At 38.5% G+C, this 22,840-nt stretch overlaps 1 protein-coding gene across 4 annotated transcripts in view; it reads left to right on the top strand.

Annotated features, from left to right (window-relative positions):
* The window catches only part of TMTC1 (transmembrane O-mannosyltransferase targeting cadherins 1), a 272,198-nt gene that overhangs the window by 134,032 nt on the left and 115,326 nt on the right, over window positions 1-22,840 (top strand). For all 4 annotated transcript variants that reach the window (XM_060113162.1, XM_060113160.1, XM_060113161.1 and 1 more), the window contains 2 exons: window positions 696-799; window positions 19,988-20,177. In XM_060113162.1, coding sequence (XP_059969145.1) covers window positions 696-799; window positions 19,988-20,177 — 294 coding nt within the window. The remainder of the gene's footprint in view (window positions 1-695; window positions 800-19,987; window positions 20,178-22,840) is intronic.

Raw genomic sequence — 22,840 nt, 5'->3', positions numbered from 1 at the left:
GTTGAAATGAGAATGACATCTAGAAGGTCTGTGTGGGTGGATTCTTCTATAAACAGAACTTATCGCCACAGAAGTGTCTCTGGCCTCTGTTTGTCTTATGCACCTTTGCAACAGGATAGCACCATCAGTGATAAAATTCCACTGAGGAGACACAAAAGATGTTTCCTGGGGTTGAAATAACCCTTGCATGAGTGGTCTGCTCGAGAGCACTTGAGAGTTGGAGCATTTCCAAATGTATTTATTCAGGACACAGAACTATCATCTATAGTTTAAGTTCACTTTCATGGGGCTCTGTGAGAGGGATGGTTAATAACCTGGGCGTTGGAGACCAATGACCTGGGTCCAACTCCTGGATCTTGCAGTTTACTAGCTGTGGGATTCTGGGCAAATTGGGAGGCCTCAGGTGGATGGAAAGCCTTCAGTGGATAACAATGGATAACAGCTAATAAGTGCTTACAATTGACGGCTGTTATTAAGATTTGCTTGCCTTTCCATCATCACCTTCATTGTTTACTCTTCCCGTTACCGAACTACTTTCCTACTCATCTTCAATGTTAGGATTTTACAGAAATGCTCACTAGAGAAAGTGTTGGTAGATCAAAATATGTGTAAAGCATCTGAAAGTATCCTCCAGAAAGGTGGGGCTTCCTCCCGACACTCAGTGATTTTCTTACCAAATCTTCTTTTCTCTGAAGGTGATTGTTGTTCTGTACTTCCGTCTGTGGATAATGGGAGGATCTATGCCCCACTTTTCAGAGCAGGATAATCCAGCTTCATTTTCACCTTACATTCTTACAAGGTCAGTAGAAATACATTTTTTTAACTTTACTTGGTATTTATCAGGTTGTTTTAAATAATCTTAAATGATATGTTGTCTTTGCATTTTAAGGAAAGAAAGGTTGTGTTCTATTCAGGGCGTGTGGAGAAAAGAAACTGCTGTTTAGATGTTTGGAATTCTTTTCAACAAATGGTGCGGTTTTGTCAACATTATTGGTATTGTTCTCATATTGGTATATATTTGTTTACTCAACAAGCATTTTGTTGAGCATTTATCAATAATAATTATCTATTGAGGGACTTCCCTGGTGGCACAGTGGTTAAGAATCCTCCTGCCAATTCAGGGGACACGGGTTTGAGCCCTGATCCGGGAAGATCCCACATGCCACAGAGCAACTAAGCCCATAATCCACAACTACTGAGGCTGTGCTCTAGAACCCGCGAGCCACAACTACTGAGCCCTCGTGCCACAACTGCTGAAGCCCGTGCACCTAGAGCACATGCTCTGCAACAAGTAGCCCACGCACTGCAACAAAGAGTATCCCCCGCTCACTGCAACTAGAGAAAGCCCATGCGCAGCAATGAAGACCCAATGAAGCCAAAAAAAAAAAAAAAAAAAGCTTTTGAGTGGCTCATATGGCAAATGTTACAAGACAATGCACTGAGAGGTGTATAGAGGTTGATTGGACATTATAACTACTTGTAAGTTTAAAATCAGCAGGGAAGTTGAAAGTGGCGAACAGAAATGAACAACAATTTTTGCTAAGATACAGTCAATTATATCTTACCATTTGTCCTTAAGAGATTTAGGATAGTGGATCAAGAAGTGATGTTGCCCAATGGATCTTGTTCATTGAGAGGGTTTTAATTCCTTACCCAACCTGCTGTGATGTACTTCTGACACTTTCAGATATAATTATATTTGACAGCTTTCATAACGTTTCTTCAGGATATATTATTCTATAATGTTTATACATTAAGGTGTACTGTTCTTAAATTTTCATAGTTTTATGTTCTTTTTAATGTCTAATATCATTTATGTAATAGTGACCTTCCCTTTTCAGTGTTTGCAAAGACATAATAAATCTTAAACCTTGACCGACAGCACATTTATATTTCAGCTTACTTGTATCTCTTAGGGATGGAAGATTGTTGGATTTTGTTTTTATAAAGCCAGACTTGCTTTATTTCACTCATTTACTTTATATGTTTTAATTGATAAATTTCTACTCTTTTTTCATTGTATCTTCTTTTTTGTTCTTAGTGTTTTCTTCCTTTCTAAAGACTGTAAGACTATTTTCCATTCAAAAAGGATACTTCCAATTTGTTTGACCCATTTTTCTAATAAATATTATGTCACAGTTGTTTGCATTACTTGCAACGTCTATTTGTGTTAAAAAATCTTGAATATGCTTCAGAAACCATATGGTATACAGCCTCCAGTGTTGGCTTATCCCTTTGAGATAGTCTAGAGACTTATAAATTGTTGTTTATGTCTTATATTTTTCAAAATATTGTTTAATTAGTCCATTCATTAAGCTTGACATCTGTAGCCCAGCTTTTTGTTAATATTGCAATCTACTTGTCCTTTTTAGGTTTCTCTCACTGGCTTTCAACATCTCCAGGGCTCCTTGTCTGGATATTTTTAGCTCATTGAGAAATTGTTTCAGGTTCTGCAGCTCCTTCAATAGCTATTTTCTGCCTTTAAGCGACAAAAACAGCTTTGCCAGATCTTGTTCTTGCTTCTGGCTCCATTTCCCTTAGCCCTCGGTTGGTCTCCCTCCAAGCGTTCTTGTCTGCTGAATTTGAGCATTCACTCTTGTCTTTATAGTTAGATGCAGCCCATTCCCCGAGCGTACCAGTCTCCAAACGCCGAGCTGCGCAAAGCAACAGATGGATGAGAACAAGAACATACTGCTGTCAACTCACCAACCAGTCATTTCATTCTTCTCTCTGTCATCAGCAAACACGTGCCTACCCTGCTGTCCTTGGTGTCAGGACAAGGTGCCTTTGGTCTCTGGCTCAGTGCCCTTCTGTCTATACCATCTTAGCTGCCAGGGGGGTCAGGTTGCATTTTTATTCCTGCTGGTGGTCAAAAAAATTCTTTGGTGGAACCTCTGGCAGAATTAGGACCTTGGGCCGGTCATTCACCATATTCTACCTTTCACTTCCAAGGTTTTTACATATTTTTTCTGAGGGATCTGATACACATTTCATCCAGGACTTTCTGTCTGTGAATCCATCTGAATGACTATTCTCAGGCAATTCAATCAATATAAAGTGATAGAACAGAATATCCTAACATCTTTATATTCTCCCTCTTGTAAAAAAAAAAAAAAAAAAAAAAAAAAAAAACATGTATCTTTCTGTTTTTGTGTTTCATCCTTAAAATACATAGATACCCTGGGACATTTCAGTGACAGTTGCTGTAAATGGCCTTTCACATTCCTCTAAGATAGCTCTGCATTATAATTGACTCTTTTAAGCATCCAGAACATTGTCTTTAATTCCTTTCCTGAGTAAAGTTTCTACTCTTCTTGCATAATTGTTTGACCTCTGGTATAATGCTGATTCTTAAACTGGATTACCTTAGTCTGTTTCCATTTCTGTTGGCTTTTTTTTTTTTTTTCTTCTCATCAACTGTACGGTTTAGCTATGATTTGGTGGCTCTGTGAATCTGTCTTTACCAGTTCGAGGTTTGTCAGTCAGCTATGTCAATTGATCTCGTTATTGCTTCACCTCTTTTACTGGATTTGTAAACTGGACAACTTTTATAGCATCTTTGCTTCTATCTTGCAAGGATATCTGCTTTTAAAGTAGGTATAATAACTTTATTATCAGGTGAGAGTTTTCCAACTAGCTTTCTCTTCTCTTAATAATTGTTATAGTTATTAATTACATGTAGTTTTAAAAATATCCTAATAGCTTTTAAAAATTGCTTGGTCAACTCTTTGGTTTTTGGTTTGTTTCACATGACTTCTTGTGATTTTAGTTCTGAGATTCCTTCTCTTTTAGGTGATCTATTCCCATGTGTTTAGCTAAGAGGAAATACCCCGCCATTTTCTGCCTAACAAAACAGATGCAAAATTGTTGTGGTATGCTCATGAAAAACCTTTGTTAAGAAAAATTATCTAAGACATGAAAATAAGAAAAAAACATGACGATGGCATTCACGGTAATGTAGAACATTGTCTAACAAAACTAGAGGAATACAACTTTGGTTGACTTATTATTCACATTTACTGTATTTTACAACTCTGTCAACTTAGAATTTTACGTATAGAAATCTGACAGGTGTGATTATTTCTTTTCTCTAAAGTAGAAAATAAAATTTCAAATGTTAGTTTTATTGCCTTGCAAGACATTGGGCAAATTTGTATCTAATTCGCCAGCCTCATTCCTTTTTATTTTTTCATGAACCATGAATACTTGTTTTTCAAATTTAGTTTGTATATATCGACACATATATACTTATATGTTTCTTATATATATTCAGTTTATATCTATATTTAATAACAGCTTGAGATATAATTTAAATGCTATACAATTCATCTGTTTAACGTGTACAATTCAATGGTTTTTAGTATATTCACAGAGCCGTGCAGCTATCATCACAATCAAATTTAGAACACCTCCCCAAAAAGAAACCTCATATCCATTAGCAGCTGTTCCCTATTTCACCCCAGTCCCCTGGCCTTAGGCAACCATTGATCTACTTTTTATCTCTATAGAATTACTTATTTTGGATATGTTATATCAATGGAATCATATGATGTGTGATCTTTAGTGACTGGCTTCTTTTACTTAGTAAACTGTGTTCAAGATTCATCGTGTCATAGCATACATATATTAATATTTATTTCTTTTTTATTCTGCAGTAGTATGCCATTTTATAGATACATCACTTTTTATTTTACCCTTTATCTGTTGATGGACGTTTGGGTTGTTTCCATGTAATGGAACGTTTTGGCTATTACATATAATACTGCTATGAACATTCATGTACAAGTTTTTGTTTGAATGTATGTTTTGATTTCTCTTGCATATGTACCAAGGAGTGGAATTGCCAGATCATATATGTTAACTCTATATTTGACATTTTTTTTTTTTAAGAAGATGTTGGGGGTAGGAGTTTATTAATTTATTTATTTATTTTTGCTGTGTTGGGTCTTCGTTTCTGTGCGAGGGCTTTCTCTAGTTGTGGCAAGTGGGGGCCACTCTTCATCGCAGTGCGTGGGCCTCTCACTATCGCGGCCTCTCTTGTTGCGGAGCACAGGCTCCAGACGCGCAGGCTCAGTAGTTGTGGCTCACGGGCCTAGTTGCTCCGTGGCATGTGGGATCCTCCCAGCCCAGGGCTTGAACCCGTGTCCCCTGCATTAGCAGGCAGATTCTCAACCACTGCGCCACCAGGGAAGCCCCATATATCTGACTTTTTTTTTTTAGCACAAGAATGTTTATTTATTTTATTTTGTTTTATTTTTTTGGCTGCGTTGGGTCTTCATTGCTGCGCGCGGGCTTTCTCCAGTTGCAGTGAGCAGGGGCTTCTCTTGTTGCAGAGCATAGGCTCTAGGTACACGGGCTTCAGTAGCTGTGGTGTGCGGACTCAGTAGTTGTGGCGCATGGGCTTAGTTGTTCCGAAGCATGTGGGAACTTCCTGGACAAGGAATTGAACCCTTGTCCCCTGCATTGGCAGACGGATTCCCAACCACTGTGCCACCAGGCAAGTCCCCTATATTTAACTTCTTGAGGAGCTGCCAGACTGTTTACCAAAGGGGTTTTACCATTTTACATTTCTACCAGCAGTCTATGAGGGCTCCAGTTTCTCCACATCCTCTTCAACACTTGTCTTTTTGACAGTCTTTTTGTTGTTGTTGTTTTAATTATAGCCATACAAGTGGGTGTGAAATGGCATCTTACTGTGGTTTTGATTTTCATTTCCCTGATGACTAATGATGTTGAGCATCTTTATATATATATATTAGCCATTTCTATATCTTCTTTGGAAAATGTCTGTTCAGATCCTTTGTCCAGTTTTTAATTGGGTTATTTGTCTTTTTATTATTGAGTTGTAATAGTTCTTTATATATTCTACATATGATATTTATATATTCTAGATATATGATTTATGAACATTTTTTTACCTTTCTGTGGGCTGTTGTTACACTTTCTTGATGGTGATCTTTGAGGCACAAAAGTTTTTAATTTTGATGAAATCCAATTTATCTGTTTTTTGGTTGTTGTTACTTATGCTTTTGCTGTTATATTTAAGAAGGCTTTGCCTAACTCAAATTCTCTTCTAAATTGGCTTTGTCAAGTGTCTGATTCCCTTACTAATAAGTTATGTAAACTTTTAGTCTTCACTGTGTATTTGTACAGGATTATGTTTTTAATATTTTTTAAATTGTACTTTGATACAGTTTATGTTAACAGCATCTTGGAGGCCGTTTATAATTTGGCTTTTAATTTTTGTCCATTGGGAGTGTCCAATCAACAAGATAGATCCATACAGAATGGGGGGAGGGGGTCATCATTATTCAGGATATGCTGGCAAGAAGCCCTTAATCTTCTACCTTTCCATTTTATTCCAAACATCCAGATTGTATTAACTGTCAGTAATTCTATGTGACTGATCAATAACTTTTTTAATCTGTAATTGAGATTTGTGTGGATCAGCTGAATGACATGACATTGAATGATACATGTTTCTGCTTTTGACTTGAGAAGAAAAAGTGTCATTAGAAGTTGAAGAACAGGGCTTCCCTGGTAATGCAGTGGTTAAGAATCTGCCTGCCAATGCAGGGGACACAGGTTCGAACCCTGGGACATGGGTTCAGGTCTGGGAAGATCCCACATGCTGCGAAGCAACTAAGCCCATGAGCCACAACTACTGAGCCTGCACTCTAGAGCCCATGGGCCACAACTACTGAAGCCTGTGTGCCTAGAGCCCGTGCGCTGCAACAAGAGAAGCCACCACAATGAGAAGACTGGGCACCGCAACAAAGAGTAGCCCCTGCTCGCCACAACTAGAGAAAGCCTGTGCACAGCAACAAAGACCTAACACAGCCGAAAATAAATAAAATAAAATAAATTAATTAAAACCCAAAAAAGAAGTTGAAGAACAGAAGAAGTGTTGTATTTCGATTGCACAACTTTTTTTCGACAAGCAAGTTGGAAAATTTTGCCTTCATATGTCCAAATCCCTCCCATCCCTCATGGAATTTCTGTTGAAACAAGAGCTAGAAGTTTTCACCAGAGGTAGAAGGGAGTGAATGGAGACAAAAACCATGTACTAAAACAGACAAAAACCAAAACAAAACAGGTTAGCGATTTCGGAAATTTGAGATTGGAAAATTTTGAAATTGGATTTGAATATAGAAAGGGGCTAGAGCCAAGTGTTGTGGGTGGGTTTTGAGTAGGAATCCCAAATTAAAGATTAAACCAAGAACAGTTGCATGTTGGGGGAGGTGGAGGGTTGGGCTGAGGGCCAGAGTGATTGTCTAGATCTGTGGTGTCCACTACAGGAGCCACGAACCACATGAGGCTACCGGCTAGTCTGAATTGAGATGTGCTATAAGTATAAATAAAGTACACACAGGATTTTTTTTCATTTTTTAATTTATTTTATTTATCTTATTTGGTTTTTGGCTGCATTGGGTTTTCACTATTGCACACGGGCTTTCTCTAGTTGTGGTGAGCGGGGGCTACTCTTAGTTGTGGTGTGCGGGCTTCTCATTGCTGTGGCTTCTCTTTGTTGTGGAGCACGGTCTCTGGGCGCATGGGCTTCAGTAGTTGCGGCACGCAGCCTCAGTAGTTGTGGCTCGCAGGCTCAGTAGTTGTGGCGCATGGGCTTAGTTGCTCCATGGCATGTGGGATCTTTCTGGACCAGGGCTCGAACCTGTGTCCCCTACGTTGGCAGGCAGATTCTTAACCACTGCGCCACCAGGGAAGTGCCCACACAGGATTTTGAAGACAAAATTCTGTAAGAATAAAAGAATGCAAAATACCTCATTAATACATTTATATTGATTAAAGCCCATAAATTATATATATGTTGAAATGATATTTTGAGTATATTCTTGAAACAAAATATATTATTAAATCAATTTACCACGTTTCATTTTCCTCTCTTTTAACATAGCTAATAAAACCTTGAAATTATGCATTCTTTTATTATATTTCTTTTGGATAGCACCGGCCTAGGACAAGTGCTGGGGTTCTTGGCTTATCTCTGGGAGAAGGACGGGGAGGTTGGAGGACTGGCTAGTGGAGCACACCCAGTGCACTCTGCAGCCTTCCGCTGCCTCTGGTTTGGGTGGTTTCTTCTAGTCTGCCAACTTGTGCTTCACTCAGCTGATTCTGAGTGGTGGAGGGAATTTATTGCACTCCATCTTTTGGTGTGACGACTAACTTAGTCCCATCTGAAAAAAAATGTCCTTTAGGGACCAAGACCACGGGTGCTCATGACACTTCTTATAAATTACCACCCAAAATTATGCTCTGACTGCAGCTGTCCCGGGCTTTATGATTTTACTCCAGCCAGATTGCCAAACCTGCATGTGTCTCGAAAACACTTGTGAATCATGCTGAAACATCAGTGCTGGGGTCCAGTGCCCGAAGATTCTGCTTTGGTGGTTATGGTGGACTTGCATTTGAGGAGTCATGGAATAGGTCTGTGTGCAGCTCGTTCTGTCAGAGAATTGTCATTTAGCCCAGAATTTACTTCTCTGTATGTGTCTCTTTAGAAATGTGGTACTTTGACATTCAATTTTGGAAATCTTGGATAAAAAATAAAAACAAAAGCAGAGGTTAAGTATGGCTTCTGCATAGGGCTGGAGCCTGCAGAAGGGATAACATTGTTTTCACTATTAAGGTGCCTGCCTGCTGTCTAGTAACTGGTTTTCTGTGTTAACCAGACTCGAAGAGGAGGGAACATAAAGCCGTATGTGCTTGATCAAAGAAGTATTGCCTTTCACATATTAAAAATGGTTGTCTTTCAAATCCAGGATATAGATAAAATAGGATTTTTCAGTGAATGTAAGGCCTCCTATCAGCATCATGTTTTTTCATGAGATGTGGTCCTGGATAAGCAGGTGGAATATATCTTCTTAAGTGGATAGATGTGTTTCTGCTGTATCCAGACAAAGTCTTGTATGACTTGCTGGAAGACATCAAGGTATGAAATAATGAGATTAAGATAGAACTCAACATTCTCCTCCTAAAGAAGCTTCTTTTTCTGTCTCCATTTTCAGCTGATCATTTCAAACAGGCACAAAACCTTAGGTTTTGATTGTTACAGCCTTAGGGCACTATGTCTTAGTAATGTTTATAGCCCTAAAAGCCCCTAACATGGGGGCTATCTCATAACATAACGTATCTCTGAGCAAACTGAATGAAAATTTAAATTATTCTTTAAAACAAACAAAACCACCCTGTGCTTAAAGAGAGTTGAGCAAAAGTCGCTGCTTTGTTTTTGCTTCAGCAACTAGCAGGGCCTTCACACGTGAAATGAAACTGAAGTTATTCTGATTTTTAAAGCAATGGTCACCAAACTAGAGTGAATATCAGAGTCACCCTGGGAAGTATGCTAAAAATAAGATTTTCTGATTCAGGTGGCAGAAATTCTGATTGAATGGATCGCAAGGTTGGGTGAGAGATTCTGTGCCTGATCAGCAGCCTAATTGTTTTGGGGGGGAGGAGGAGGCGTTACCCTTTTTGAAATCCTCAGGTGTGAACTGTGTCCTCTGTAGCTGAAGAGTGCGCTACAAGGTGGGTGTTGTCCCCATCGTGTATTTTGTATTATGTTCTTAGAAACATAGCTTGGGGATGAAAGAGATGGTCAAGGTCACTGAGTGTAGTTTCCCAAACTGAAATGACACTATGTAATAGTAATTCCTCTAATTGTCTTAGACCCCAGGAATGAAGGGGGAAAAAATGAAGAAGAAAGAGGAGGGAGTCAGAAGAGGGAGACTGTGGTGGTGGCAAATTCTACCTGTGGACTAGGGAGCAGGGCTGGAAAAGGCTGGTCTGGATCACTTTACTGCTTGAAGAAAATATAGAATCCTTTAAATCTACTTACTGTGTTTCCATTAGAATATTAAATCCATGAGAAGCTGATAAAAATTAGAGACGGTTCTTTTATTTTTGCTAACAATGGAACATAAAGGCCAAACTTGCTTTTCATAATGAATAAAATGCCAAACCCAAGCTTTTAATGTGATTCGACTTCTTGCCGTATGATGCTCTAACAAATATTTCCATCAGTGCAGTCATCTGTTTACTGTGTTGGAGAGGTGACTACACACTGGTTTTAAGTTTGTCAGCCCTGCTTCGACTAAAAGTTAAAGGTTTGGTTTTTCTTTTTTTGGTATAAAAGCTCAAGTTCATCCAGGTTGCACTGTTCAAGGAATAAGTCAGAATCTCAGGCAGGTGTTTCTCCATGAAATACCAGTATTTGACCCATCATATTTCCTTTCTACATTGTATGGGGAGCCAGAAAACCCTGTCTTGTATGCAGGGTCTCCTATGGATCTCTTGTGGGGCATTGAACAAGTCTGCCTCTCTAAGGCTGTTTCCCTTGCTGCAAGAAGGGTAATATCCACTTCGTAGGGACTGAGTTGGGATCAGGTAATCCCTATATGCAAATACTTTGTAAGCTAGCAAGTGCTGTACATGCCTAAGGGATGTTCAGTGTTGTTGGATGTAGTTCATTAGTAGACCACCGGGATTCTGTGTGGAATCTGGAACCTGCGCCTGATGTATGGTCAGCAGTTGGTATGTTTGCTCAGTGGAAGTTACACCTGAATGTTGGTTTGAAATAAAGATGTTAAATGCTTTATAGAGAGAAACAGACTCTGGGTAAGAAATGGATCTAGTATTTATTTTGCAGAAAGAATTATTTACCTTTTCAGAGATAAATGGGTAAGAAGTTGTTGCTGGAAGTCTTAGATGTTGAAATTCATATTTTCTGCTCTGAGGAGACTGTCTCTGTTAATAAGATAACTGTATTAATGGTGCATTAAAAAGGTCAAAGAGACTTAATGACATTTCAGATTCACTTTATAGTTTATCCATGGTAACAAGAATTCTCATTTGAACTATTATTCATTGCAGTTTAATGCAAAATAAGAAAAAGTAAGCTTGGCATAGCTTTATAAGGATGCTCTGGGACATGTGATGGGAGTGCCTTTACTCAGACACTCCTCATTACTAGATGGTGTCCCAGGAGCCAGCATTACACAAGGTGCTGAGGGGCCTACACAAGGGCAGAAGCTTCAGTCTGTGCCCTTTAGCTACAAGCGTGGACAACTGGAAGTCTAGCAGGTATCTTTTATGGGATTAGAAAAGTATATGTTTGCCTCAGGCCCAAATAAAAGTATCTAATTTAAATATTTTTAGATTTTTAGGCATTATTTTACTATCAGGTTAATTTCTGAAAACCTATCTACTTAAAGAGCTGGGTGCTGGGCAAATAACTATAAATAAGACTCAACCCTGTCCCCGAGGAGCTTCTGTTTTAGTGGGAAGACAGGCACATCATCAACGGGAAGTTACCGGGCAGTGTGTAAGCCCTGAGGCTGTGGGAGCTCATATAGGGGACTCCAGCCTGGCCTGGGGGTGGGGGGGAGTGGTGACAGGGAAAGCCTGTCAGAAGAAGTGACACCTTTGTTGGGACCTGAAGGATCAGGAATTGGAGTTTGGCCAACCTGTGAGAGTTGATTCCAAAAGATGAGGTGAGCCAGTCAGGTGCTGCTCTCAGGAATTTGAAACCTAAGAGTGAGGCTGTGAAGACTGAAGTGACAGGTGTGTGAAGGCAGGAAGAAAGGAGAGCTGGGCAGCCCTGACGACCGTGCTCCAGCCTCAGTCATGAGGAGCATGACTAAGCAGCTCCCGAGCAGAGGGAGGAGATGAAGCAAAGGCTAAGAGGGCAGACGTGAAGAAGGCCTGTGGCCTAGAGAGAAGCCTACCTTCCTTGTAGCTGCTTGGTTCTGGTTCCTAGGAAGTCTGGTTTTGCTCTTAATTTCCTATCTTCTGATTCTTACGGGAATTTTAAAAATAACTCTCCCTTTAACTGGTTTGATTAGACCATTGGTCCTCATAATCTGGAAGAACTTTAAAAACAAAACATAGTGAGAAACTGGCTGGAGAGCCCCTTGGATCTCTCTTCCTATTTCATGAGTAGTTGGAAATGGTCTTGCCATCTCTGTTCCCAGGTGCTAAAGCATCAAGTATCAGTATTCAGTGCTACTTACGGGCCTTCGCCCATGGATGGAATGCCCCAAGGGCAGGCCTCAGCACTTGTCTGGCACCTTCTACTCTGTTGCCACCAAGGAGCTAAGGGCTGAGGGCCGTAGACAAGCTTCTACACCAGCCATTCAGCTGGGTTTGCCTTGTAGCTTTCTGCCGCAGCCCTGTGTGCTGGGGATTAGGGCCTGCTTCCAGTCATCCCATCCTTGGCTATCAATGGTCTTCCCTGATTTTCTTTTCTTTTGTGTCACCTGTTTTTGTTCCACATTTCCCATTGTGACGTTCATCCATGTTGTTGTATTCATTCTCATTGCTGAATGGATTTCCATTCCATGAATATACAATGTAGGTATCGATTTTATTGTAGATGGACATCTGGGTTGTTTCCAGTTTGGGGTGTTAATACTAGTGCTGCCCATGACATAGAAACAACCTAAATGTCCACCGACAGAGGAATACATAAAGAAGATGTGGTGTGTGTGTGTGTGTGTGTGTGTGTATAAATAAACACAATGGAATACTACTCAGCCATAAAAAAGAATGAAATAATGCCGTTTGCAGCAACATGGATGGACCTAGAGGTTATCGTATTAAGTGAAGTAAGTCAAACAGAGAAAGACAAATATCATATGATATCACTTACATGTGAAATCTAAAAAAATGGTACAAATGAACTTATTTACAAAACAGAAATAGACTCACAGACATAGTGAACAAACTTATGGTTACCAAAGGGGAAAGGGGGGAAGGGATAAATTGGGAATTTGGGATTAACAGATACACACTACTATGTATAAAATAGATAAAAAACAAGCACCCACTGTATAGCACAGGGAACTATTTTCAATACCTGTACTAAACCATATTGGAAAAGAATCTGAAAAAGAATATAAATGTATGTATATATACACACATACATATACACATATATAACTAAATCAGTTTGATGTGCACCTGAACCATTGTGAATCAACTTACTTCAATAAAAATTAAAAAAATAATAATAGTGCTGCTATGAACAATCTTGTAAATGTCTTTTGGTTAACATATATGTGCAGCACTGCTGGGTAGGAACTTAGGTGTAGAATTTCTACATCATGAAGTATGCATTTATTCTACTTTCATGAAACTGCCTGAACTTCTCCAACATGGTTTAATCAATTCACAGTAGTGTTTCAAAGTTCCGGTTTCTCCACATCCTCACCAACATTTGACATAATATTTTTCATTTTAGACATTCTAGGAGGAGTCATCTTATCATTTGTATATTATACATTTTTAATCCTGTACTCTAATTTACCCATATTTTTAACTGTCCTCAGAAAGTGTCATGTCCATTTAAAATTTGAAGCCATTTTTGTTTGGGGGTCCTGCCTGGATTCTCTATCTGCCATCTTTCCACCTATTTAAATTCTGCATAGATTCTAGGAGGGCATTTCTTAATCCTCTGTTTTTCATTAATCTGTCACTTCTTAGAGCTCCATTGAAATTTGGTGTCTATATTTCACTATTACCCAACCATGTAATATGTGCATGTCTTCTCACCACTGATGCTGTGAAAATGTCCTTGTGGAAGATGAGGGCTAGCTCTGATTACCCTTCAGCACCTATAAAAGTGCACAGAGTAAGTGTTCAACATTTATTGAATTCATGTCAGGGTCTCCTGTTCATTGAGAACTTAGTTCAGTAAATGGCTTTCTTTGGCTAATCCCGGAGAAGGTTATAAGGGGAAGATGCTACTGATGACAATAAGCAAGTTATGCCTACAAAGGCCTGTCATTATTGCTGGGATACAGTGAAACTGTGGAGATCCTTTTGAAGCAGCAGTGGAATACAGGAGTTGTGAAGATGAAAATAAGGGACAGCCTAGGGAGGGGCAGGACAGATCACCAAAACCCAGTGGACAGAGTAGAGTCAGGGCAAGGTGGGGTGCTCCACTCTGGAGGTACCGTGGCTATTTTGCCAGTGTTAGCCAGTGCCCTTCCCAAGAGGATGCAGTGTGTATACAATGGACCCAGTGTCCCTTATTTATGAATTGGTGGAGGATTTTGTAGATGAAAGAGAAAAAAGGATCCTTTGAGCAGAAACATTTCTATATAAAACAAGCAAGTGCTGCATGTTTCTGCTGGCAGTGCATGATTTTTTCATATGTACCTATCATAGGCATCTTTATGTTAGGATCATGTTATTTCTTAGCCAAAAAGGTTTTTTCAAAGACAACAGAATTTATGTATATTTTAGCAGTTAAAGCACTCTAATTTTTTTCTTGATAAAAATGAAGATTTAGATTTAAAGAGTGCCACACTATTTACAGTAGCCAGGACATGGAAGCAACCTAAATGTCCATCAACAATGGATAAAGAGGATGTGGCACATATATACAATGGAATATTACTCAGCCATAAAAAGGAACGAAACTGAGTTATTTGTAGTGAGGTGGATGGACCTAGAGTCTGTCATACAGAGTGAAGTAAGTCAGAAAGAGGAAAACAAATACCTTATGCTAATGCATATATATGGAATCTAGAAAACTGATACTGATGAACCTAGTGGCAGGGCAGGAATAAAGACACATACGTAGAGAATGAACTTGAGGACACAGGGTGGGAAGAGGAGGCTGGGACAAAGTGAGAGAGTGGTATGGACATATATACACTACCAAATGTAAAATAGATAGCTAGTGGGAAGCAGCCACATAGCACAGGGAGATCAGCTCTGGGCTTTGTGACCACCTAGAGGGGTGGGATAGGGAGGGTGGGAGGGAGTCTCAAGAGGGAGGGGATATGGGGGTATATGTATACATATAGCTGATTCACTTTGTTGTACATCAGAAACTAACACAACATTGTATAGCAATTATTCTTCAAAAAAGATGTTAAAAAAAAAAAGGGCCACAGTTTGATTAGGTGCCATTTGATGCCAGTTCCCCACCGGCCTCATTTTCCCTTTCATGTATTTCATCCTGAAACCTCTTCATTCATTCCTGGATTATGAATGAAAATACATCACTAACTTGTTTAAGCTGAATTCCTGGCTTTTTGTGCTGTATATTCCATTTTGTTGGCCAGATATGCTAGTGGCTTTCCTCCTGTTAGCAGAATTCATGGTAGAAAATTGGTAAATAATTCACTTTATTTTCCCCCTGCTTTAAAAAAGAAAACCCAGTGGGACAGAGATATTCAAAGATTGTTTTATTTCTGAAATTTTAGCAGAAATAAGCAAGGTGATTAGTTTGAAATGTAATTCATAGTGAGTTAAAAAGAAATATATCAGTTGCTGATTACAGCTAGCTCAACTAGCCCCCTCAAATGTAATTAGCTTTCGGGGTGACTCCAAGTGGCTTCTTTGTGCTTAAATTTGCAAAAATTTTCCAATACTGTTTCAGTATTTCAAATAGTATTTAAGGAGTTTACTTGCAACATTTATCTGAATTCATATGCACAAAAGGTAGGTGTATATTTCTGAGCTAATGGAGATAATATATATATATTAAAAAGGACAATTCCACTCCTGGGTATATATCACCAAAAAACCCAAAAAACACTACGTTGAGAAGTTACATGCACCCCAGTGTTCATAGTAGTAGTATTTACAATAGCCAAGATATGGAAGCAACCTAAGTGTCCATCAACAGGTGAATGGATAAAGATTCTGTGGTGTATACATACAATGGAATATTACTCAGTCTCATAAAAAAGAACAAAATTTTGCCATTTGCGACAACTTAGATGGACCTGGAGGGTATTATGCTTAGTGAAATAAGTCAGACAGAGAAAGACAAATACTGTATATCATCACTTATATGTGAAATCTAAAAAATGAAACAAACAAACGAGTATAACAAAACAGAAACAGACTCACATACAGAACAAATTAATGATTATGAAAAGGGAAGGGGGTGAGGCAATTTAGGGGTGAGGAATTAAGAGGTACAAACTACTATGTATAAATAAGCTACGAGGATACATTGTACAGCAGAGGGAGTATAGCCAATATTTTATAATAACTTTAAATGGAGTATAATCTATAAAAATTTTAAATCACTATGTTGTACACCTGAAACTAATATAATATTATAAATCACCTATACCTCAATAAAAATAAAGGAGGGTTAGTTAATAGTGTTGGGTTAAGTTAATAGTTTTGACCTTCCTAGTGTTACAGGAAGGTGAAGTTTTAGTTCTGTGGTTTACTTTTCTTTTTTGACCTATTTTGCTTATAATCTGTGTAAAAAGTCACAACTGAGCATTTAAAAAAATATGTAAGTGGGCTTCCCTGGTGGCGCAGTGGTTGAGAGTCCGCCTGCCGATGCAGGGGACACGGGTTCGTGTCCCGGTCCGGGAAGATCCCACATGCTGTGGAGTGGCTGGGCCCGTGAGCCATGGCTGCTGAGCCTGCATGTCTGGAGCCTGTGCTCCACAATGGGAGAGGCCACAACAGTGAGAGGCCCGTGTACTGCAAAAAAAAAAAAAAAAAAAAAGTAAGTAACTACGTTGAGACTGTAACTTTTAAAAAATGTTATTCTTGATATTTGTTTTTTGTCAGTATGGTATTGCAAGTCTAGAAAATATAAGAGACAATGAAGACAACTTGCAGGGCAAGTTCAAAATGTGAACTGAACATTGAAAGTTTCTGCATGGCGTTTGCAGCTATTCCATGGTCAAGCTGCAACCAGACTTAAGAAAGCATTCCTGTTACAATTCTGTTGCCTTTCTCACTACTTAAAAATTGTTTTATTATGAAAAATATTAAATATGTACAAGAGTGGAGAAAACAGCATAAAGAGTCCCCACCTACCCTTTATCCAGTTTTCCCAGTCATAGTTCATGGCCAACCTTGTTTCATTCATACTCCCACCCGGTTCTTCCGCGTTGCTTCAATCCATCATTTTGAAGCAAATCCCAGACATAATCTCATTTCAAATGCATATATTTTCATATGTATTTCTGAAATACAAGGACCCTTAAAGACTTAGAACCACAATACCGTTATCATGCTTTAGAAATTAACAGTGATTCTCTATTATCATATATCCAATCAGTGTTTCATTTTTTCTGCCTCATAAGCAGTTATTTTTAATAGCAGTTTGTTTGAATTAGCAGCTAAACAAAACCTGCACTTTGATATGTCTCTTAAGTCTCTTAATTTATAGGTGCCCTCTCCCTTTTTTCCCCCTCCCATTGCAATGTATTTGTTGAAGAAACCGCTGTCATTTGTTCTGTGGAATTTGTAACATTCTGGATTTAGCATATTGCCTCCCTGTGGTATTATTTAACATGTTCTGGTGTTTTCTGTATTTGATGTAAACTGGTAATAAATTGCTCGCTTAGATTCAAGTTTAATTTTCTTTTCTATTTGACAAGACTGCTTCAAATAAAAAAGCAGCCCATCAGCTTTTTGTGTATATCCATCAGGAATTAGTCTCCCTTCCTGTGATGTTAAAATTGATTAATAAGTTCTAGGCACATGATTTAGCCTGATCCATCCATTATAAAATACCCCATCAGCTTTTCACCTAATAATTTCAGCAGCCATTTATGATCATTGCCTAGATCTATTATAGCAAGAAGGAGAGATACTATTTTTTAAAGTAATTCCTAAGAGTTGGGATGTAACCGAGTGACGTAGCTGTGTGACTCTCCTGCTAAGTTTGGTGGTTGAACATTCTTTAAAGCCAAGTCATGATGAATCTTTACTGAGCTAAGAAGTATATAGCATCAGCTTAGAAGCTCTGTGAAAAGAAGAAGCCCTAAGGGACACAGTCATCATTCTGTGGAGTTGGCATTCTCACGAGGCAGTTTCCCAGGCCCAAACCTAAAAGGGATAAGGTGACTTTTTTGTTTTTATCTTTGATAAATAACAAAGCTTGGACTTCATCAAACTATCAGTATATACTGCACTATCTGTACATTCCTATTTTATTTAAAATAACAACAGGGAGGGGAGTGTTGAGAAACACCATTGAAATATCTGACCCATTTCTCTGTTGGGGTTTGAGAGCAGAGGCAGTGAATAATCCCCATCGCTGAACCTTTCCTGATCATTGCTAATGATTTTTCCATTGCCAGCCTTGGAGGAAGAGGAGGAAAGGGAAGGAGATAAACTGGAAAGGGCTGGGAGGGGTGTTCTTAACCAGAGCTACTTACTGAGAGGAATTCAGGGTGAATTGACTCTTAACATTGGAAAGCAACCTAGAACTTATCTGATCCAACTTCTTTGCGCATCCAAGGTTTCCTCCAAAAGGATCTGGCAATGAGGGAGCTCTTCTCTTCACATTCTGAACCCTCACGGCACTCATCTCCTTCTGCCTCTTTAATTCTGTGTATCTTATTTTCACTATTGGATTTTACATTCCTTGAGGGCAAGGGATTTATCTATTTCTCTGGTTTAGTCCCATGTAGAGTGTCAAAGATAAACACAGCTGGACATTAGTTAGAGCTATAAGAACACACTTCATTCAGTAACTACTGACAGTTCAGGAAAGAGCTGAGCTCCATTCTGATTTGCGCAGGGTTGACTGGGTATTTTAAAGAGAGAATGGGAGGGGCGGCAAAGGGGGCTTGGAAGAGTCAGAGAGGTAAGAAATTACAAAGAATTGATCGTCTAAGTGCATTTAGGCTGTGTCTGCTGGCTGGCAGTTATCAGAGTTAGGATCCTGTCCTCCCACAGTCCTGGAGACAGGCCCCTTCCTCCTGGTGATTACATTTTAAAGGAATGACTCTCAGGTCCTTGAGAAAGACAGTTCTGAGTTGTAAGAGATCCATATTCCCAACTGTAAGTCCTTTGTAGTAAGTGCTCTAAGAAAGGGAGGTCAGGGGCCTTTATGTCAGGGATCAGCTAGAAAAAGGTAAATTCTCCTGGCATGATGATCTTTCTCAGGCAGGCATTTTAGTGGAGGGGCTGGGGTCATCCCAGGAACATGGCCTTATGCTGCTAAAAGCCATACTAGAGTTTGGCCATCCCCTAGTGCAGAGGTTTGGATGGAGTTTGTTATAGGCTGAAAGTTCTGCAGTTTTCAAGGGTCTAGAACACAAGTTAAAGAATTTGTGTTTACTGAACGAATTTAAGTAAATTTAGTTTCCTCTATGCTGAAAGGAAGGGGGTCAGTTAGAATGCCTTAGTGCCTAGACACAGCCAGGAAACAGGAGTAACATCCCCATTCATAAATTTCCTTCCCTAGGTCCACCTGGCTATTCTTATTATGAAGGACTGCTGTTACTTCCCTCCTCTTAAAGACTAGCGTCTCGATTTGTAAGAGACTTTATCTCCTTACCACAGATATTTTGATTTTTTTGAAATAGTTCAAAATGGATAATCTATTATAAAATGGTTAATATTTTCATATCCACTGCAGGATTTGGGGCACTATTAAAAAGGGACAGGGCTTCCCTGGTGGCGCAGTGGTTGAGAGTCTGCCTGCCGATGCAGGGGACGTGGGTTTGTGCCCCGGTCCGGGAAGATCCCACATGCCACGGAGCGGCTGGGCCCGTGAGCCATGGCCGCTGAGCCTGTGCGTCTGGAGCCTGTGCTCCGCAACGAGAGAGGCCACAACAGTGAGAGGCCTGCGTACCACAAAAAAAAAAAAAAAAAAAAGGGACAGGTCAAATGTCTCTTACCCAGGGAATAGTATCCAACAGGGCAACATTTCATGTCATATGCTTTCATCTATACCATTTATCTCAGTTGTTATGTATTTATTTATGATAATTTTTAAATATAGGTCATGGAAACTCTGTCTTATTCATCATTGAAAGGCCAGCACTTACCACAATAACTAACAGCTATTAAGTAGATTCCAAAATGATCAACTTAATGACTAAATGAATGAATGACTTTCCATCTTACCTTGTCTTTTCTATAACATTGATAGTATAGAAGTGCTATTTAATAGAAACATGGTGAATGAATGTTTGCAAAATGTCATGGATCTCGAGTTATGTTTCAGTGACTTTTCTTCTCTTTGTAGATTCCTTACCTATTCCTACCTCTTGGCCTTCAACGTGTGGCTTCTGCTTGCACCTGTTACCCTGTGCTATGACTGGCAGGTGGGCAGTATTCCTCTGGTAGAGACCATATGGGACACGCGGAACTTAGCCACCATCCTTCTGGCAGTTGTGATGGCCTTACTGAGCCTTCATTGTTTAGCAGCCGTCAAGGTAATTTTCTTAAGATTCAAATGAATTCTACATTTCAAGAGAGATACTCTATACTCAGTAACTCTTTTTTTGCGAGGGGGTGTGAGTCTAAATTTTACTCATTCATCTAAAAAATTTTGTGTATTTAAAAATTTTCCAGAAAGGTAATATATATTTTAAAGACTGTATCAAGGTTAATAGACCAAGGTTACAATGTTTGCAAATGAGAAATTTTTTTCTTGCAGTGGTTGCCTCATTTTTGACCTAATTCATTTGATTTCATGTAATGATAAATGAGATAATGATAACATGTTCATAAGTGCTTAAATATGGTTAAGATTCTGCTTACACTAATAAATGCCTGCCTGAGTTGGTTGGGTGATTCTCACTTCAAAAAAAAGATAATAGTATAAAACTTTATTAAAAGTTTCAATATTGGGAACTTGGAAAAATATTGGAACGTGGAAAAAATTATTAAATGTAACCATTTCAAAAATGATCAAAGACAGCAAAGAACTTGAAAATATTTACTTATTAAAAACGGCTACTGCCTTGTGTAAGATGCTTCTTGCCTGAGAATATTCCCATCCCCCCAGATCTAGTGTTAAAAACTCACAGGTTTACTGGCTGGAGGTGGCTGATTTGGTTTGGGAGAGTAGCAAAGCAGCTAGCAATTTAAGGGGTAGATTTTGGAAGCAAGAGAGCTGTAGAAGGGCTGAGATAATACCCACTCCGTGCATTCACGGATGAATGAGAAAACAACATGTGCACATGGGGCATCCTAGAAAGCGCGAGCAAAACTGAAAGCCTGGGGAGACTTATTATTTGCTGCAAATTTGAATGAATTCTTCAACACAAATGCAAGTTGGGCGGCAGAGGGTAGAAGCTTCGCTGGCTTTAGTTGTCTGTATATAACCTCTGTTGAAATCATTGGCTGATCACAAAGCTATGCAAGAACAAGAGAGATTCCCCAGAGATCCAGGCAAAAGAAAGAAAGAAACAAATAAAACCCCACTGAGCAAAAATTTCAGCTCTCTACATAAAAAGAGATTTTTCAGTTTGAATCCAGGCAAGTTTATCATATATTAAAACAGGAAACCATCAAATTTCAGAAGAACAAAATAGAATAGAGTCACTATAGTGTATGACACACAATGCCGGGTTTTTAATTAGATTACTAGACATGTAAAGAAATAGGTGACCCAAAGTCAGGAAAAAATAGTCGGTAGAAAATGGAATAGAATTCAGATTCCAAAGATAAACTCACATTTACAAGCTTAACTGATTTTTAACAAAGTTACCAATGTAATTCAATGGGGAAATATAAGATACTGAAATAACGAATTATCTGTAAGGGAAAAATATGAACATTAACCCTTAACTCATACTATACACTTAGAAAGTATTTCTAAGTGGATCATAGTCCTAAACAAAAGAGTTAAATAACACCAAAGATTCTAAAAGGAAATAGAAAATCTTTGTGAACTTGTGTTAAGCAAAGATTTCTTAGGATACATAAAGTGCAAATTATGAAAGAAAATGTTGATAAACTGGACATCATCAGGATTAAAACCTCTGTTCCTCAAAAGATAATGTTAATTAAATCAAATGGCAAGCTACAAATTGGGAGAAAATATTTGCAAAACATATACCTCCAAAGACTTGTATCTAGGATATTTAAAGAGCTCTTAAAATTCAATAATTAGAAGGCAACTCATTAAAAATGGACAAAAGATTCAAATAGACACTTCACAAAAGAAGATATACAAAGGGTAATAAGTACATGAAAAGATGCTCAGCATCATTAGTCATTAGGGAAACTCAAAACCACAAAAAAGAACCACTATACACTCTATAGAATGACTGTGATTAAAAAGGTTTACAATACTAAGTGTTGGCTAAGAATGTGCAGCAACTGGAAGCCTCATACATGACTGGTGAGAATGAAAAATTGGTCAGCCACTTTGGAAAAATTCAGCAGTTTTGTAAGAAGTTAAACATAAAAATAAGCAATTCTGCTTCTCAGTATCTACTGAAGAGAGATGGAAATTTATGTCCATACAAGAGTCTTACAAGTAAATATTCATAGCAGCTTTATTTATACTAGTTGAAAAATAAAGATCGTCTAGTGACCTCACCTTGGAAATGGATAAACTTAATGTGGTAAATTATTAAAAAATTTAAAGGAACAAATAATTTACTGATACATAAAACAACAAAAATGAACCTCAAATACTTACCAAGTGAAAGAAACCAGGCATTTAAGATCAAATACTGCATAATTCCATTCATATGAAATGTCTGTCATTGTAATTCTGCCTTTTCTAGAATTTTATATGGCTAGAAAAGGCAGGATTTTAATGACAGAAAACCTGGGGTTGGGAATTGACTGTAAAAAAGACTTGAAGGAACTTTTGGAGGTGTGAAATGTTGTCTAAAGTTTGATTGTGGTTTTAGTTGCTGGATTATATGTACATTTACCAAAACTCATCAGAATATACACATAAAATGGGTGAATTCTATTGTATGTGAATGGTATCTCAATAAAGTTGTGTTTTAAAAGAAGATTAAAATATTACAAATAGATTAAAGGCTAGAATGAATACAGAACTTAAAGTAGAATATAAAACACAATATGTGATCCTGAAAATCTGATGAAAAATTTTTTTGCTTTTTTATTTCAG

Source organism: Mesoplodon densirostris, chromosome 11, assembly GCF_025265405.1.
Source record: "Mesoplodon densirostris isolate mMesDen1 chromosome 11, mMesDen1 primary haplotype, whole genome shotgun sequence".
Taxonomy (NCBI): Eukaryota; Metazoa; Chordata; class Mammalia; order Artiodactyla; family Ziphiidae; genus Mesoplodon; species Mesoplodon densirostris.
This window is presented reverse-complemented; position numbering and strand designations above follow the sequence as displayed.